The sequence below is a fragment of the Coregonus clupeaformis genome, chromosome 30 (assembly GCF_020615455.1).
Source record: "Coregonus clupeaformis isolate EN_2021a chromosome 30, ASM2061545v1, whole genome shotgun sequence".
Lineage (NCBI taxonomy): Eukaryota > Metazoa > Chordata > Actinopteri > Salmoniformes > Salmonidae > Coregonus > Coregonus clupeaformis.
In genome coordinates, this window is record NC_059221.1 from 8,961,675 (window position 1) to 8,982,292 (window position 20,618).

Consider the following 20,618-nt stretch of genomic DNA (forward strand, 5'->3'; position numbering starts at 1 on the left):
GATCCTTGACTAGTCTCTCAAAGCACTTCATGATGACAGAGGTGAGTGCTACAGGGCGATAGTCATTTAGTTCAGTTACCTTTGCTTTCTTGGGTACAGGAACAATGTTGTCCATCTTGAAGCATGTGGGAACTGCAGACTGGGAAAGGGAGAGATTGACTGTGATTAAGTAATGCATGCTATAGTCCCCCCATTTCTTACTAAGCTTCACTGACAGATTTGCACTAAAGTACTCATCCAAAGAGTAGGAGGACGTGGGACTAAATGTAGGTTCCTTATGCAACACTTCATTGAAATGCTTATGGTAGGCAACTAGGCTTCCACAAACAATGCTGGATTGTATTTATTTGTTTAATGAAGTGAACAATGCATTGGACAGTATGTTTATATGACAGATACCGCATCATTTGATACATAATTTGATATCACTCTGTATCTGGTTTTAATGTCAGCGCAAGTACTGTAATTGAACCATATCCAATGGAGGCATGTGACATTGAGCACGTCCAATTCAGTGGACTGAATGTTCTACCATTGAATTTAACATAATGACGTACATATCAGAATGATAAAGCAGACTTCATCTATACTCAGTGATGTAATGGCTCGCCAGAATTTTTCTTGGAACATAGCCATATGTAAACTGTGTATTTATGTAATGAGTTGTTGATAAAGCAGGCCAATTGACTGGAAATATTGATGTAGCCAGGCTATCATATGACTTATTTGTGGATTTTGGCTTTCGGTGATGTTTGGCCTGCAGACTTGAGCTGGCGCCTTGCTGCTTTGGCAATGTTGCCTGCCCACTAAGGTCTAGAGGAAAACTGAAACAGGGACAGCGAGAGAGAGAGGATATTTTCAAATAGTACTTTGGAAGTTCATCAAAGATGGAAATGCTTCCTTAATGCTACCTTCGAATGGCTCAGACAGACACAAACACCACATTGGAAGGAGCACAGGATCAGCTTCAGTACAGCAAACTATGTTCTAGGGAGGCAGGTAGCCTAGAGGTTAGAGTGTTGGGCCAGTAACCGAAAGGTTACTAAATCCTGGAGCCGACAAGGTTGAAAATCTGTCGCTGTACTCTTGAGAAAGGCATTTAACCCCAATTGCTCCAGGGGCACTCGACAATGGTGACCCTGGCTGGGACCCCACTGCGGGTGTCTCAGGGGGAGTTTGGATAAGCAATAAATACATTTCCATTACACACTTGTACAAGAAACACCCACATTTGTGGAACAGGACAAATATAAGCACCCCCAAAATTATTATGTAGGGCTTAAGTGACTTGCTCAAATGTACAATGGCAGGAGAGACTATAGAGGGATCTACCTTGCGATGGCCAGTTCATCTCCCTTATTGTCCAGCATGGGATTCAAACTGGCAACCTTCAGGCTACTGGTCCTCTCGTCTATCAGAGGAGATGATAACGAGAAAGCACCCCACTAGAACTGATTCCACACAATAATAACTAAGCCAACACTCCTTGTGTCTGTCCAGTGTACCTTCCACATCTCTGAAAGACCCTGTCATAAACAGACCAAGCTAAAAAGATCACCAGACACAGAGTTGTAGACAAACAATATATCTGACGAATGACTTACAAACTAATATTGCTTGATATTGCTTAATTGCTGCTCCCAAGGTCATTTTTAACTACAATTTAGTTTGAATTATGTTCTAAGTGCATCTCATGGGAAAGTTTGGGAGGCAGCTGTGACCTGAACATTTGGATAAGGCTGAGTTTACATCATTATGCCATGATGAATGTCTTAGCCTTCTGCTGATAAAAGGCCTCTAATGACTCCAGTCTGTATAGGCTACTCAATTTATTAGGTGGCACCACTTGCCCCTTTTCGCTTATGCTATTGGTCATCATCATTCTCTACAGGAAAACACAAGGTATGAATGTCTGAGAAAGCTTTAAGCTGGCTTTCCCATCACCTGATTCACACTATAGGGCCGACTCAAACTGCAATGGTTAGGATATTTCTATCACGGTTCCAGTAACTATGGTGGAAGCGTAACAAGGCCAGCGCCTTACAGCCCACAGGACTGTGCACATCACCACCAACCCCCTGAAAATAGCTGTGCAGCAACGTTCCCCATCCAACCTGACAGATCATGAGAGGATCTGCAGTGAAGAATGGGAGAAACTCCCCAAATACAGGTGTGCCAAGCTTGTAGCGTCATACCCAAGAAGACTTGAGGCTGTAATCGCTGCCTGAGGTGCTTCAACAAAGTACTGAGTAAAGGGTCTGAATACTTATGTAAATGTAATATTTCCGTTTTTTATTTTGAATAAATTAGCAAAATGTTCTAAAAACATGTTTTTCCTTCGTCATTATGGGGTATTTTGTGTAGATGGATGGGGAAAAAAACAAACAATTTAATCAATTTTAGATTAAGGCTTTAACTTAACAAAATGTGGAAAAAGTCAAGGTGTTCTGAATACTTTCCAAATGCACTGTATACCGTATATATAGTAAGAGAAGCTTAGGTCTAACCCCAGAGAGATAGAGAGACAGAGATGTGCCGGTGGCATGCTATGACACCGACATGCATTTATTTATGTCAGATGGCTACTGCGTCTGCTGTACAGATATAGACATACAGATGCAGGCTAGTTGGTTAATTTTTTATCAGAATATTTGGTATAAAGATAAGCATTATATTGTTAGATTATAAGGTTAACTCTGGTAGGCCTGAAACAGACTTCCTCACCTTAAGTTCAACTGTTGGTCAGTTGGAGTGCCGGTGCGCACTGCCTTCATATCATAGGCCTGCAGTAGCTAACGCTCAATAATAGCCACACCATACCAAACCTTCACAAACTTTTCTAAACTTTATTAGGGTAATATCAAAAGTAAGTCAAGCCATTGTTTATAGGGAAAATACAAGCAGAAGTGTGAATGTAAACCAGGGATAAAACGCACTACATTCCCCTGTGCCCAATACAAAACCACACAACCCTCCCCAAAGCAAAAACAAAGGTTTGACAACCCTCTCCTATTTTGGACCACCCCTCCCCCGAGTACATTTTGATCTGTCCCTAAGTGTTAATTACTATTATATGCTCCAGACTAACATTTCCCCCTGGTATCACTTGTGCCACCAACTTTTACAGTTGATGGCACAAGCGAGTTAGTGACAACAGCCCATGATTTGGTCGGACCCAAATCACGAGTAATCATCTTATAAAGTAATTAATAGTGCTATATTAAGAAGTATAATAAATAGACTACTGAGGTATTCAAGAAATAAGTTGTTTCATCTAACACGTCCAAGCAGGAATGCATGATTCATGCATGATATTTTGATCTGCAATCTAATCCAGTGATTGAAATGAATTTTGGGTTGACAGTTAGATTATAGTTGCTGTATTTTACTGTCAAAATGTTCATCTTAATGTGCACTAACTAATATCATAGGCTAATTAATGTGGGTTCAACAACTGAAGAAGTGGAAACTCAAAACACATTAAATGTGCACTATGCAGAAATCGCCCTGCCACTTCCTGGTTCAAAATACATTTGAGTGTGCAGGTGTGGTTGGAAGCCCGATACGTGTCCGATACAACCATATAGTCGTGGTCCACAAAGTTTGCTGCTTCAGTGTTTTTAGATATTTTTGTCAGATGTTACTATGGTATACTGAAGTATAATTACAAGCATTCCATAAGTGTTAAAGGCTTTTATTGACAATTACATTAAATTTATGCAAAGAGTCAATATTTGCAGTGTTGACCCTTCTTTTTCAAGACCTCTGCAATCCACCCTGGCATGCTGTCAATTAACTTATGGGCCACATCCTGACTGATGGCAGCCCATTCTTGCATAATCAATGCTTGGAGTTTGTCAGAATTTGTGGGGTTTTGTTTGTCCACCCGCCTCTTGAGGATTGACCACAAGTTCTCAATGGGATTAAGGTCTGGGGAGTGTCCTGGCCATGGACCCAAAATGTCGATGTTTTGTTCCCCGAGCCACTTAGTTATCACTTTTGCCTTATGGCAAGGTGCTCCATAATGCTGGAAAAGGCATTGTTCGTCACCAAACTGTTCTTGGATGGTTGGGAGAAGTTGCTCTCGGAGGATGTGTTGGTACCATTCTTTATTCATGGCTGTGTTCTTAAGCAAAATTGTGAGTGAGCTTACTCCCTTGGCTGAGAAGCAACCCCACACATGAATGGTCTCAGGATGCTTTACTGTTGGCATGACACAGGACTGATGGTAGCGCTCACCTTGTCTTCTCCGGACAAGCTTTTTTCCGGATGGCCCAAACAAACGGACTGGGGATTCATCAGAGAAAATGACTTTACCCCAGTTCTCAGCAGTCCAATCCCTGTACCTTTTGCACAATATCAGTCTGTCCCTGATGTTTTTCCTGGAGAGAAGTGGCTTCCTCGCTGCCCTTCTTGACACCAGGCCATCCTCCAAAAGTCTTCGCCTCACTGTGTGTGCAGATGCCATTCCTGCCTGCTGCCATTCCTGAGCAAGCTCTGCACTGGTGGTGTACCCAATCCCACAGCTGAATCAACTTTAGGAGACGGTCCTGGTGCTTGCTGGACTTTCTTGGGCGCCCTGAAGCCTTCTTCACAACAATTGAACCTCTCTCCTTGAAGTTCTTGATGATCCGATAAATGGTTGATTTAGGTGCAATCTTACTAGCAGCAATATCCTGGCCTGTGAAGCACTTTTTGTGCAAAGCAATGATAACGGCACGTGTTTCCTTGCAGGGAACCATGGTTAACAGAGGAAGAACAATGATTTCAAGCACCACCCTCCTTTTAAAGCTTCCAGTCTGTTATTCTAACTCAATCAGCATAACAGAGTGATCTCCAGCCTTGTCCTCGTCAACACTCTCACCTGTGTTAACGAGAGAATCACTGACATGATGTCAGCTGGTCCTTTTGTGGCAGGGCTGAAATGCAGTGGAAATGTTGTTTTGGGATTAAGTTCATTTTCATGGCAAAGAGGGACTTTGCAATGAATTGCAATTCATCTGATCACTCTTCATAACATTATGGAGTATATGCAAATTGCCATCATAAAAACTGAGGCAGCAGACTTTGTGAAAATTGATATTTGTGTAATTCTCAAAACTTTTGAGCACGACAGTACATCTACGGTGTGCTTTAGGACCATGCGGACGCCTCCAAGCGGTCGGGTAGGCTTTTTGGAGTGTTTAAGGGCTGGATTTAGGACCGCGCGGACTCCACAGAGTGGGCTGACCGGCTGTGTGAAGGCAACGTTTCTGGAAGGCTGGCTGGACCAGCACCGGAGAGTTGAGCATAGTTCTGTCAGTGTGTACGTGTTTTGCTCTCCTTCACCGAATTGTAAAAGGAATGGCTACTCTTTAGTTGACTGATGTTGCTGGCAAGGTAACTGCTGTTTAATTTAACAGAAAAAAACTCAACTAGTATTTATTCGCAGTGCTGAGCTAGTATTGTAACTGACATGTAACGTTAGCTAATGTTTCATCCCCTCTCGACTGAGGTGAATGAATAAGCTACGCTAGTGAGTAGCTACCACAGCCAGGTCAGCTATAGCCTGGCTCTAGTTATCTGTCAGATAGCGATATGAGGTGGCTATTATTAATATCTAACAGCAGTTGTTTGTACGGAAATGTTTGTAGCTTTTGTTTTGTCCCGTTTCAGAAGTAAATGAACTTGGCAAGCGAGAGAGAGCTGGCCAAAAGGTGTCTTACATTAGCTATTATTTTTGCCTCAATCAAACTATACCTGAATCAAACAATGAAACAATCGGCCAAACGCTTTAAGATGCAATGTGAGTTGTATTAGTCAGTATGGCAATGTAACGTTATTGATCTGTCAGTTTCCCTGGGTAATTCCCTACTTTTCACACTGACACAGTAATAAACAGATCTAATGTTATAGTCTTCACTGTCATGGTACACCGTAGTGGTTTGCGCGGGACCGATTTCTTCATCCCGCCCGCACCCGCTGGCTTTCTGTCCGACTCCCACCCGCTACCGCAAGAACTGGTCCCAACCCCAGTCCCGCAATGTAATTTTGGACGTATGTGACGCAACTCACTTGCCAGCAATTTTGCGCGCTATAGGCAATATCAAATGCGCAAAAATAACTTAAGAAATTGGTTAAATTACCGAAGATTCTCACATGGCCCTTACAATGTCTTACTGCGCTATATCAGCCAAAATACTAATGTAGTTTGAAGAGAGCAGAGTTGGAGAGACTTGCACTTTCTCTTGAACTATTTTTATAGCCTACCTTTTTGGAGTGGGAAGATTTTCAGACAGAAAAATATGGGTGATTAATATTTAGGCCTATTTCTAGGCAATGTAGTAAACTATAGCTTAATCATAGGCCTATTTAGGAAGTGCATTTCCTTGGAAAGATAACTGCCCCGTGCTTTTCTGCCCATGTATACATACTGTAGGCTATAGCCTACTCTATTTAATTGAGACCACACGCGCACCTGATCTCTTAGGTATGGCAGCTGAACTGGAAGCAGCAAGAATGATGACAGCGACACTTGCTAAGTTTTGCATAGTCCTGTAGGTTATAGGCTACTTTTTAGGAGGTTGATTTGCATTTGGGTAATCCATACTTATTGAAAATGAAAAGGCGCAACGCTGGCTCACCATAGTAGCCTAACCTATGGCGCGTTGTGCCTTTTCCTTTTCAATTATGATTACATTTTTTAATTGGACTTCGACTCACATTGGTTGAGCGCCCTCCACTTCTTTTCACTGTCAATATTTATTTACAGACAATGTAGTAAACTACAGTCTAATCATATTTAAGTTAATTTCATATTCAAGTTAACTGCCACGCCATTCTCCACCCATGTAGGCAGGCTAGTCTATTTCAATGAGACCACACATACTAGGCGCACTTCGAATTCTGAGTGTGTGAATAATGCGAAAAAAAATGTTTTTAAAACAATAGGTAGGCTAACGCATACAACGCAGAAAGAGGACCGTTTCAAAATAATCTGTGGTACAACAAAAATATTTTCATCCCAAAGTCGTCTGTCTGACCGCCTGCTCCCGCCTGCAGCATGAAAAATGCAGACTGCGCCGCAATGATCTCTGTTGGGACCGACAGGTCCCGCAGGCATCCCGTGGGAATGCAGGCCTCTAGTGCAGTCAGTACACAACACTATGCTCATCATGTTTTAGCAGGATCAGATGGTGACAGTGGTCCCAGCAGGGTCAGACAGCCAGGGAAGACCAGTCTATTGAGCTCAGGTGAATTTTGCAGTATATTCAGTGAATTATACAAAGTTCCATCTTGAATGGATGGGTATACCTACAGTAGCTACAGTCTGGGATCTGGGAATAATGGCCATTTCAATTATTGAACTATTATTGGATAATATAATGTATAAATGTACACCAAGGTAATTCTTTGTCATGCCTCATTTTAGGAGGATCAGATGGTGACAGTGGTCTCAGCAGGGTCAGGCAGCCAGGGAAGACCAGTCTGTGACATAGGTGAGGTGAATTTTTGTCTCTGTCCAGCAAACACTGGACAAGCCAGATACTATTTTAAGGCAGTGTGACAAACCTCCAGTGTTGATTTCCAAACTGTATCAAGGGTTGATAGAGGGTTTTCCCGATGACACAAAACATGTAAAACAAAAATGTGAGGAAGACCTGGGAGACACTATTGATGATGATGATGAATGGAAACAGAGATGTTAGAATGCCCAGTCATGTTCATATAATCTCAGACAAAAATTATTGCATTTTAAGACCATCCATAGAACCTTCACCTATGCCAGTGAAACTGAATATCATGCACTCAGAAATTGTATTATTCTGCTGGAGGTGTAAAGCACAAAAGGGGACATATTTGTGGTGTTGTGGTCTTGTGAAGGCTGGCTGAATTCTGGCGAAGAGTATGATATTTTATCTCAGCATGTCTACAGATTCTGCCTTCTCCCTGTTTTTGTTTGCTTGAAAATGTTGATACTGGAGACTTATCAGAATAAACTGTGTAACCTAGCATTTATAGTGGCAAATAAATGCATTGCCATTAATTGGAAGGTTGGTTATCCTCCCACAATGTATGGAAGAAATGTCAAGTTATGTACAGTATCACTATATTTGTTTTAAGATTAAGGGTATACTGTGGAACTTTCATAAGGTCTGGCTGGAATCCTTATATGGAATACTGTACGACAAATGACTCTCTATTGAAAACATGCCCACGTCAGGGGAGATACCTATTTAGGCAATCCCTAGCTGCTGGGCTGCTCAGTCCTGGCCCTGGGGGTCTGCTGTACTGTTGTCACTCTGGCCTTGGCCTAACACCTGAGACCAATAATCAATGTTTCACTAAGATCCTAAAGCTGAGTTGGGTGTGTTGGGTTGGGGCGCTACAGGGCCGTGGACCCCTAGGGGCAGGACTGGGTGACCCAGCAAATTGTGTGCAAGTAAAAATAACTACAGTACTATTAGGCCTATGAAATGAATTATATGGAGGGTATACTATTTCTGTGTGTTAATGTATAGGTGTATGTGTGCTTTCATTCAACTTTTCTTTTCCAAACTTTTACTTTGAGACATAAAAAAGGAAGTTGTGTTGGGGAGAGAGTTGAGTTATTGACTAGACTGGTGGGGTTCGGGCGTGTAAGCGGCTCGGGTTGGCTGGGCGTTCTGGCTGAAATTTGATACAGAGGATGTCTTAAAGACAATCAACATTTGTCTTTGTACATTATTTGTAAGGCTATTGGTTAAAGGTGCAATACAATATTGATTATTTAATTATCATGGATCTATTTCAGTCTTATCAATTAACTTAAACATATTTAATATACTCTTACCTTGCATGATGACTGTAGGCAGGTCGACCAGGTGAACGACCAGGTGAACGACCAGCTGATCATACTTCAGATGTGCGATGTTGCCTTTTTTTAGTTTTTCAATTAGTCGTGGCAGCAGTTCCTTTCTTTTGAGGCGTACCTTTTCAGAGAAGTCTTCGTTGAGGAAGATTTTGGTTCCCTTCAGGCACTTGGCTCTCCTGAGAATCTTCTCCTTGTCTTTGAACCTGAGCAGTTTCACCACTATAGATCTGGGCCGTCCATCGGGAAAGAAAGGGCCATTCCTATGCGCCCTCTCCATCTCCATGAGTTTAGGGTCCAGTTTGAGATGATCTGCCAGGAGTTTCTTGGCCTTGACTTCTGTGTCATGCCAAGTTTCAGTCTTTACGTCCTCAATTCCATCGATTCAAATGTTATTGAGCCTCGATTGGTTTTCGAAGTAGTCTCATTTGGAAGAATTCTTGTCAAGTGTCTGGAAAATAGCGAAATCCTCAGACATGGTTTTGAATGCGGTCTGGCTGGTGACATACCGCTTCTTAGACTTGCTTTCAATGCGAATGACAGATCTATAACTCACATTTCTATGTGAATTTGGTCGGGTCGCCCCAAAAAGTTACATATTGCAGCTTTAACTAGATCACTAACTCTAAATATAATACCCACTACTAGCAGCCTTGTATTCATTCAATAGTACATTTAATGTCTTTAAAAAACTTTGGCTACTAGGCCTACCCATTAGACCTATAAGCCTATGCCCTCGCAATGGCCGGTGCGCATTTCTCGCACGCTGCTCCATATCTCTGGAGTGTTTATCTGACTGGAATAATTTTTTAAAATAATAATAATATTATGTCCACCCCACTTCTAAAACCAAAGTTTCGCCCCTGGGTATGGGGATACCATAATAAAGGATTTGGTGAGGAAGAAATGCATTGATCTTCAGTAAACATACATTTATATTCTCTTTTGTATACATTCTTTCCCCTGAGCCAGCTTGAAGATAACTTTGTATTTATCCATTCCAATTGTGGAAGCAAGGAAACAGAATGCATTGCTCATTTATCATGCATATCACAGCCATTCTCATCGGGCATCAGACAAAATACCTTGATTTGAATTCAATAGTTACTTCAATATTGAGATTGAGCAGGGGGTTTGATGGTATTCAAAACAAAGCTTAATCCAAAGTAATGAGATATCATTGGTTTCTCTAGCTTCCACCGCTTTATGCTTGTGTGTTGCGTCTGTGGGGGAAGCAGTTGCCTCTGGAGTTTATTGTGGTGCCAGATACAATCTGAGAGCGAGAAGATGGGATGGCAGCAGTCTATCATACATAATAATAAACCTGGAGAGGAGTCCCTGAACCATCCTGATAGCAAGGCCTGGATAGGCTATGAAGTGGAACTACAGGAATGTGTAAGACCTATCAAAAATGCTTACCGCAGCCTGCCCAGATGTCTTAACAGTGGAAATAGGAGTGGAAATATTTTCTCAAATGAACTGAATATTATCAATGTGAACTTCAGAATTCAATTGCTTGTTTACAATTCCTACAGCAAGCTAAGTGGACTATCATCGCAAACAGTCGGTTTTGCTCATCATAGCAATTTTTTTTTTTACAATTCTAATAAATGGAACAGTTGAACAATGGATGAAGATACTCCAGACTTTATTTAAAAAAAAACATTTAATCAGATATTGACTGAATTATAACACATAAAACATTTTAGGGATTTTGGTGGGAATTCAGATATTCAAATTATTGTAAAATGTAACTTTATTTTTCATAGAATACACTCATATATACATTCTCTAATGGTATCAGGTATTTTTAAAATATGTTGTGTTAACTTTATTTTATGTGCCTCATTTGCATACATACAATGGCAACATTTGCATATATGAACAAATTAACATAAAGGGGTGGAACAGGGCTGCAACCACCAGAAACTTGCTCTGTCTAGGCCTACCTGCACTCTCTACTCTGTCTAGACTGCCTCATTAATTACTGTTGTTAAGTTCTGTTGCATAATTCAACAAGTGTGTCAATAGCAGGATATCCTTGGATTAAAAATCAACAGGCTTGGCTCTAGATTACACTTATCTATACATACTTTACATTGTTTGCCAGAGCAGACATGATATCACTATAATCCGAGTGTTAATTTTCGGAAGTTGCTTTCATATCAGCACATCTAATTTGTAAACATTTCAGCTGTGTTAAATTAAATTATTACTTTTTTCATTTCCACAAAAAATGAACACCCATAATTTCTTGTGATGTAAGTGTTGAGACGATGCGTTTTAATCCCTGATGAAGCTTTAGCGTTCTTATAGTTGCAACGGAAAGACAATGTACATTATTCTATTGAGCCCATTTCAGCCATTACCGGGGTGTGCTTGACAGGTCAATCCAGCAAGATTTAAGTGACAAATGGATTTTGCACCCCTCAAACACAGGAAATATATGGCTGAAAAGGCAGATCCTCAGGTGGGCGGGGCATGCGCGTTTCATTTTAAAGAGGGCCAACAACGGCCAACCGGCACAACTAACAGCGGCATGCTGACTGTTAGTTAGCCATGGTACACTCTTGTGGTGTTGTAATTGGGAGAAGCCTCAGGTAAATGAAGAACCCTCAGGTTTCGTGACCATCTTTCTAGTGGATAGCAACATGATCTTGAGCAGTACCCTACCATTGGGCTTCTCCCAATAAGTTACATCAAGGGGTGCTAGCAGTACCCTACCATATCGGCTGTCATCAGTATAACGACAAGGTTCTGACATCGACTTGCCTGCAGTGCTGTGCTGTCTCATAACCAACAGTGGTCCAATAAGTGCTTGTTAGCTGGGACTTCAATCAAATATCAACAGGCACGTGCACAGAGGGTGCCTGAGAACCTGCCCTTTTGCCCTCCTATGAGAAAAGTGCCCTTTCAGATTGGTGGCATTTTTAATTTTTACATTTCTATTGAGTCTATTGTCTCTCTTTTTATTGAAATGAATTGCCCATCAAACTAGCTAATTTTTTGGAAAATTCCCGCTCCTCTGCCCCCACGCAAGTGCGCACTGCACTCGTCCTGCAGGCAGAAGCTAGGTAGTGAAGTAGTGGCTACCTTTTGAGTTGCATGTGTCGTCACAGTCAGGAACAGGGAAGGCTTCAATTCGACTGTGTGTTAGTAGGGCTGAGAGGCAGATGTCAGCAGCAGAACAAACTCCAATCACAGGTAAACTTTGACTAGTTGGATTGTTTCAACAGAATAGCTAACTAGCTAGCTATCTGATTCTACATTAGCTAGGATAAGCTGATATCCCACCTCTCTTTGCCCTCTCTTTGAGCAGTAGGCTATAAGCTTGCTTACAGTGGGATGAGTGGGATTCTACAGAAAGTAAACGTCTATGTTAAAAATGACCAGTAGTTTCCCTTAGTGTAGAATGTAGTTGGTTGATTTGATTTAGATTATTAAAAACACACATAAAATACTCTGTATCACAACATATCTCATCGCAATGTAACCCTGAATGTAAAACACAAACCGAAAGCTACAGCCACAACAACAATGCAACAGCTGGTGGAGGCAAGAGCTCAGATAAGTTGGTTAGCCTTTGTACGAGAGGTCCTAGTGATGACGTGTCACTCACTCAATGTCATTTTGAGTATCCAACCTCGGGGAATGGCCCAGAGAGCATCACACTCCGGACAACAAACAGACAGGAAATGGAAGTGAAATGACAACACTCCAGCTTGCACCAAGCTTTTTAAGGCGTCACTGTGTTGTGGAGAGAAATTCACTGATCTCCTTTGTGCATTCTCTCTAGCCAGGGCAATTTGACTGAGAAAATTGCTTTAAATGCTGATCAAAAGAGCATGATGCAGTGTTCACACACCTGCAGATTGCTGATGTGAAAATTGTGGCAAGTGGATTTCTTCAGGGCTGTCATTATGCTGTTCATACAAACATTTTACAGAAAACAAGGAGTTGATTGACACATTGTCGTATGTCCTATTACCATACTGCCAATATCTATGATTGAGTATAAATGGGATAACGTATTAAATACAGTAGGATATTGGTAAAGTACTATAGACCAGCGAATCTCAACTGATGGGTCGCGACCCAAATTTTGGTTTTGAATGAGTTGAGTGTGTGTGTGTGTGTGTGTGTGTGTGTGTGTGTGTGTGTGTTTTATATATTTATATATATACAGTACCCGTCAAAAGTTTGGACACACCTACCTATTCAAGGGTTTTTCTTTATTTTTACAATTTTCTACATTGTAGAATAGCAAAATATATTTTATATTTGAGATTCTTCAAAGTAGCCACCCTTTGCCTTGATGACAGCTTTGCACACTCTTGGCATTCTCTCAACCAGCTTTACCTGGAATGCTTTTCCAACAGTCATGAAGGAGTTCCCACATATGCTGAACACTTGTTGGCTGTATTTCCTTCACTCTGCAGTCCAACTCATACCAAACTATCTCAATTGGGTTGAGGTTGGGTAATTTTGGAGGCCAGGTCATCTGATGCAGCACTCCATCACTCTCCTTCACTCTCCTTCTTGGTCAAATAGCCCTTACACAGCCTGGAGGTGTGTTGGGTCATTTGTCCTGTTGAAAAACAAATGATAGTCCCACTAAGCACAAACCAGATGGGATGGTGTATCACTGCAGAATGCTGTGGTAGCCATGCTGGTTAAGTGTGCCTTGAATTCTAAATAAATGACTGACAGTGTCACCAGCAAAGCACCCCTACACCATCACACCTCCTCCTCCATGCTTCACGGTGGGAACCACACATGCGGAGATCATCCGTTCACCTACTCTACCGTTTCACAAAGAAATGGTGGTTGGAACCAAAATCTCAAATTTGGACTCACCAGACCAAATGACAGATTTCCACCGGTCTAATGTCCATTGCTCGGGTTTTTTGGCCCAAGCAAGTCTCTTCTTATTATTTGTGTCCTTTAGTAGTGGTTTCTTTGCAGCAATTCGACCATGAAGGCCTGATTCACTCGGTCTCCTCTGAACAGTTGATGTGTCTGTTACTTGAACTCTGTGACGCATTTATTTGGGCTGCAATCTGAGGTGCAGTTAATTGACAATTTTCTGAGGCTGGTAACTCAAATGAACTTATCATCTGCAGCAGAGTTAACTCTGGGTCTTCCTTTCCTGTGACGGTCCTCATGAGAGCCAGTTTCATCATAGCGCTTGATGGTTTTTGCGACTGCCCTTGAAGAAACTTTCAAAGTTCTTGAAATGTTCTGGATTAACTGACCTTCATGTCTTAAAGTAATGATGGACTGTCGTTTCTCTTTGCTTATTTGAGCTGTTCTTGCCATAATATGGACTTGGTCTTTTACCAAATAGGGCTATCTTCTGTATACCAACCCTACCTTGTCACAACACAACTGATTGGCTCAAACGCATTAAGAAGGAAAGAAATTCCACAAATTAACTTTTAGCAAGTCACACCTGTTAATTGAAATGCATTCCAGGTGACTACCTCATGAAGCTGGTTGAGAGAATGCCAAGAGTGTGCAAAGCTGTCATCAAGGCAAAGGGTGGCTACTTTGAAGAATCTCAAATATATTTTGATTTGTTTAACACTTTTTTGGTTACTACATGATTCCATATGTGTTATTTCATAGTGTTGATGTCTTCACTATTATTATTATTATGTAGAAAATAGTAAAAATTAAGAAAAACACTGGAATGAGTAGGTGTGTCAACTTTTGACGGCTACTGTATATATATTTTTTTTTACTGAAGAATACAGTCTGAACTTAAACTACTAAAACCAGGTAGAAAGTCTGTAGAAATGATAATGAACCTATATTTTTAAATAATTTAACCTCTGAACAATTTTTCTTCAATCACAGTATTTTCAATATAGAGTTATTAGCAGAGCTATTTATAATAATAATAATATGCCATTTAGCAGACGCTTTTATCCAAAGCGACTTACAGTCATGCGTGCATACATTTTTGTGTATGGGTGGTCCCGGGGTTCGAACCCACTACCTTGGCGTTACAAGCGCCGTGCTCTACCAGCTGAGCTATTTAGCGAATTTGGTTGATTTTGTGATCTCAAACCAGTGAACTTAACATTCTTCATCAAGAATATGGACATTATGTAATTATTTACAATGAAAAAGGTGGGACTGTTGTTCCCTTGTCATATAATTGCTACATTTACTATCAATATAGCATAAAAAATAGTTTTCCAGATTGCAATTTCTTTTGGTGCCAAAATGCAATGTGAATATTGGATCGCGACTGAGACAATATGGTTAAATTTGGGTCCTGAGGCAAAACCAGTTGAGAACCACAGCTATAGACTTTACAGCACCACCCGTTTGAATCAGGAGCGAGAATTTGATTTTGTGTTACTGGCAGCATTTCATTATTTTCAGATGGTGAAATTACCCAAGGTGGAGCTAACGGCTTACCTTAGAGCAGGGGTGTCTGCAGGTTTTAGATTTTTCCTTTCAATTAAGCCCTAGACAACCAGGTGAGGGGAGTTCTTTACTAATTAGTGACCTTAATTCATCAGTCAAGTACAAGGGAGACACTCGGCCCTCCGTGGAATGAGTTTGACACGTGCCTTAGAGCATCAGTAGCCTACATTAGAGGCTTGTTTTGGAGTGGAACAAAGACAATTTCCATATCAGCCCAATGAACCTACTAGATGGGCCAAATATAAACCCTTCTGGAGTGAGTGGTCGAATGATCTTTGGTTGCACATGAAATGAACACACCATGTTCAACAGAAGTGTTTTACAATGAGTAGTTGATTGTTTGAATTGAATTGGAATTGATATGTACGAAGGTAATGTGAATGTTATGCTTCTGATAAACTAATACATATTTTGTCATCTCTCCTTTTATCCTTCCTCTCCCCTCCTCTATTCTCTTCCTATTCTCCCTCTCCAGGTCTCTTAGCAACACTGGCTGGGCTCGGCCACTCCTCCCCAGTCTCTCCCCCTCCTCCGCCCTCCCCTTCTACTTTTTCTCTCCTGCTGTGCCCTCTGCCCCCTGCTGCACCACCCATCCCGTGGAAAGTGCCCGTCCACCCCGGTAGGATGCCCGCCCCGTCCTACTGTGCCCTGCGCCCCCTCCTGCCCGCCTTCACCGCCACCACCTTCTCCTCCGCTGTGCCCGTTCCTCTCGCCACCACAGCCGCCACTGCCCCGCCCTCCGATGGCATCGTCCCCGCGCACCGCCATGGATGAGGATGAGGTGAGCGAGGTGATCAGCACCAATGCGCTGGCCTGGCTGGTGTGCTCGGCCGTGTCCATCCTGGCCAACGCCTGGGGCATCCTGAGCGTAAGCGCCAAGCAGAAGAAGTGGAAGCCGCTGGAGTTCCTCATCTGCACGCTGGCTGCCACACATATCCTCAACATGGCTATCCCCATCACCATGTACTGCATCATCACCCTCCGCCGCCAGCACTCCAGCTACGAGTGGAACGAGGGCCTGTGCAAGGTGTTCGTGTCCACATTCTACACCCTGACGCTGGTCACCTGCTTCTCGGTCACCTCGCTCTCCTACCACCGCATGTGGATGGTGCGCTGGCCCGTCAACTACAGGTATATTGGGGAAGAACTGCCATCTAGTCTGACTACTTCTCTATCTTGCTGTGCGCTGATGTGGGTGGGTGGACTCTATTGTGTGAGTGTCCCATATCTAATGTCCAGTTTGACTGGTTTCTACTGATGGAGTGAGAAGTTGTAGGTCCAAAAGAAAAGTGGAAAGGCAGATATACAGGAGCAGCCATTGATTGTGCTTTTGGTGTTGAGAGGTCGGAGAACGATGTAAAGACAAAAATTGAAAAGGTACAGTGTAATTAGACATTGTTACGTAGTTTTTAAAACTTTTATACCTGTGTGTGGGATTACAAAGTGGCATTCTGTCACACATTAGATCAGCAAACAAATGATTAATGACCTCCCCGTAGTCTAGAATTAGCGTAATCTACAGTTTATTTGCAAAACTGCTAACAGCTAGCTACATCAACAGTTGTACAGTAAATGCAAGTTTTCTAGAGGACTTTCTAGTAATTCAATGCAGCACCCTCTGACAAATCATTCAGCTACAACGACTTAGGCAAATATAGCCTAAGTCTAAAATATATCTCCCACCAAAGCACATATCCATACTCATCCTTTCCAACCATGCCAATCCTAATTTCAAATGTGATTTCCCGTCTGATGGTATTGGATTCATAGGGTTAGACCGATGGGAGAGTTAGTGACGCGTTCCCAGTGAATCCGCGCTATCCTGGACACATCTGTTGGTGTGGGATCCAGGTAATCCCGTGTGGGGCTAGACTTGCTAGACTGTGAGAGCATCTGCTACTCTAGCTCCATCCATCTACATCTGGCTTCCACAACCATCGTAAGTAATGTGATTCTTGTTGGTGCTCACTGAACAACACAGGAACAATGAATTAGGGACAAAGTCAGAAGTCCACCTATCCCGAATAATCTGTTCTGCCAAAAATACAATTAACAACATTTTGGTTTACCCAACAGTGTCCTCAATTATCTTTTACCTAATATAATTCCAGAGCAGCTGAAGCTATTGATTTGTGTCCAAACAAGTAATTCAAAATTGTTGTGAGTTTACAAATTCTCTCTCACACTGTCTCTCTGGAAGAGAGAAAGAGCGAACAATAATCAGGTATAGATCTAAAGCTTGAGTCACCATTTTTTTTATTTAACTAGGCAAGTCAGTTAAGAACAAATTCCTATTTACAATGACGGCCTACACCGGCCAAACCCGGACGACGCTGGGCCAATTGTGCGCCGCCCTACGGGACTCCCAATCACGGCCGGTTGTGATACAGCCTGGAATCGAACCAGGGGGTCTAGTGACACCTCAAGCACTGAGATGCAGTGCCTTAGACCACAGCGCCACTCGGGAGCCCAATAACAATAACATGATCTATTTTCTGTCCCCAAAGGCATCGTTTTTCTTACCCCGCCCCCATAAAGACCCTCACACATTTTCTCCAGCTCCTTTTAACACCAATGTAATTCCACACGTAACATCTGTTCATCTGAAACAGACCCATTTTCCCCTTTTCAATGCACATGGCTGCTCCCTTTCCCTGATGTGAGCATACTGAAGGCCTGAATAATTAATTTTCCCCTTGTACTGGAAATGAATGCTTCAGCATCTGTTCTCATCAGCCAGTGCTCACTATCTCTTTTTTTCCTCGCTCTCTCTTCTCTTCCTCCCTCTATTTTTCTAGTAAGATTCAAGCAGCTTGATGACGCAAATCTCAATCTCTCGTTCCCACCTCGGGCACTTTGAGGAAAGGCTAGCGCTCTGACACTTATAATAATAAATAATAATATAATAATAATAATAATAATAATATGCCATTTAGCAGACGCTTTTATCCAAAGCGACTTACAGTCATGCGTGCATACATTTTTTTTTGTGTATGGGTGGTCCCGGGGATCGAACCCACTACCTTGGCGTTACAAGCGCCGTGCTCTACCAGCTGAGCTATAGAGGACTACAGAGGACCACTTCTTTAGCACAGAGATAAAGGCAGATTAACACAAACATTGTGGACCCAGGGCTGCTTCCTTTCTCTATGTGTTGTTCCCATAGCCCTGCATACATGTAGCACAGACCAATGAGTCAACCATGATATATATGTTGTAGTATACTTTGCTTCTTTTGGTGAGGTTGGTGTCTTTTTCTGCAGAGACACAATTACAATGTCTCTGTGATGCAAGGGAGATGAATCAAAGGATATGAATGAGGGTGAAGAAAGAGAGGGGAGAAAGTACCCATACGTAAAAATGTATGCGCACATGACTGTAAGTCGCTTTGGATAAAAGCGTCTGCTAAATGGCATATTATTTATTATTTAGATGATGCTGGCTTTGATTGGTTGATCTCTCTGAGAGACAGCTTGGGTTTCCCGCCAAAACATCTCTCCGACAGTTGATAGAACAATAGATAGTCTGGTAGGCTATGGGGGTTGGAGGAGGGGGGATCTTCAGCTAGAGTAAACTCTGAAAGTCTGCCTTGATACACTCGTGTCCCTTGATACTGTACCCACTTTTGAAAAACAACCAACAAATCATACAATCGGCTACCCATAAATAGACTACCCAATAGTGGCCTTTGCAACACACACTGTCTCATGGTGTCTTGAATTCTTTCTAGTTAAGTCAATGAATTTCAGGGCTCTGTTCAATCAAACTCCCCTTTGTGCATTCATACAGTGGTTCGAATCATGGTCAAATAAAATCACAGAATTGTGTTGTGTACATTAATCACTGCTGCTTCCTGCGACTCCCCTCACAGGTAGACGCTTTTCAGAGGAAGAAGTGCAAGTGTAGTAATTTGTAAACAAGGACACTGCATCAACATTGCTCCTGCAGGTTCGATTTGAATCCCAACCACGTCTCTGTGCAGTTAAACTTTGCAAATGTGCTTTTGTGTGCTGCAACTGTGCATGCACATAGAAAATGTGTGGCATGCACATAGAAAATGCACACTGCTGGAGGACAATAACACTCTGAGCAAATTGCTGGCCTATAACAATTACTTAGAGGTGAGGGGAAAGCCTTGAAATAGACCAAGGAGACAAATATACCGAAGGGCATGGCTATGATGTGGGTCATCAACAAACCATTTCTAATGATTTACTCTCTTACTCTCAATCCAATTGAATGGTGTTATACATAGAAATATATGTGTTGTTGATATATCATCTGAGTCTTCCAGTCAGGCAGATCCTTATAATATCATGGAGCTCATGGAGTTGATTAGATGTGTGGCAGTTCTATTATAGTTCCCTCTATGGATGTGGAGTAGATCTTCAAACATCCCCCCTCCCTCTTCCTTCCCCAAGTTTAGTACGTTTTAGACATCAGTTTGCAAGCCATGCATAATGTTTCTTGCAGGCCTGATGTGGCCTGTGAGCCAGGAGTTTCAGACCATTGTTAGGGAATAACTAGGCCATCAAAGATAGGCTCATGTTATTTACAATTCTTCTCTTCCTCCCCCATGCAGGTTGAGTAACACCAAGAAGCAGGCGGTGCACACTGTGATGGGCATCTGGATGGTGTCCTTCATCCTGTCCACGCTGCCCGCCGTGGGCTGGCACGACACCATTGACCGCTTCTATGCCCGCGACTGCCGCTTCATCGTCACGGAGATCGGCCTGGGCTTCGGCGTGTGCTTCCTGCTGCTGATCGGCGGCAGCGTGGCCATGGGCATCATCTGCATCGGCATTGCCCTCTTCCAGACCTTTGCCATCCACGCGGGCCACAAGGCTGACAAAAACAAGTTCAACGTGCCCACCATCGTGGTGGAGGACGCGCAGGGCAAGCGGCGCTCGTCCATCGACGGCTCGGAGCCGCTCAAGACCTCGCTTCAGATCACCTACTTGATCAGCGGCATAGTCTTCATCTACGACTTCCTTACCGGCTTCCCCATCCTGGTGAGTTCACAGACCAAAATGTGTGTGTGTGTGTGTGTGTGTGTGTGTGTGTGTGTGTGTGTGTGTGTGTGTGTGTGTGTGTGTGTGTGTGTGTGTGTGTGTGTGTGTGTGTGTGTGTGTGTGTGTGTGTGTGTGTGTGTGTGTGTGTGTGTGTGTGTGTGTGTGTGTGTGTGTGTGTGTGTGTGTGTGATTTTGGTTTTACTGTCCTTGTGGGGACCAGAAGTGGGGACATTTCACTGGTCCCCACAAGGAAAAAGGCTATTTTAGGCATAGGGGTTAGGTTTAGTATAAGGGTTACAATTAGGGTTAAGGTGAGAATTAAGGTTAGTGTTAGGGTT

The 20,618-nt window shown here is 42.5% G+C and overlaps 1 protein-coding gene across 3 annotated transcripts in view; it reads left to right on the forward strand.

Annotated features, from left to right (window-relative positions):
* Positions 1-20,618, forward strand: part of LOC121545995 (probable G-protein coupled receptor 153) — a 76,359-nt gene that overhangs the window by 41,508 nt on the left and 14,233 nt on the right. The window contains exons 1-3 of one of the 3 annotated variants that reach the window (XM_041856954.1): positions 5,236-5,379; positions 15,744-16,399; positions 19,851-20,280. In XM_041856954.1, the coding sequence (XP_041712888.1) occupies positions 16,011-16,399; positions 19,851-20,280 (819 nt within the window). In that variant the 5' untranslated portion in view covers positions 5,236-5,379; positions 15,744-16,010. Of the gene's footprint in view, positions 1-5,235; positions 5,380-7,436; positions 7,479-15,743; positions 16,400-19,850; positions 20,281-20,618 lie in introns of those variants that run through there. The other 2 variants (XM_041856955.1, XM_041856953.2) reach the window with 2 other exon arrangements.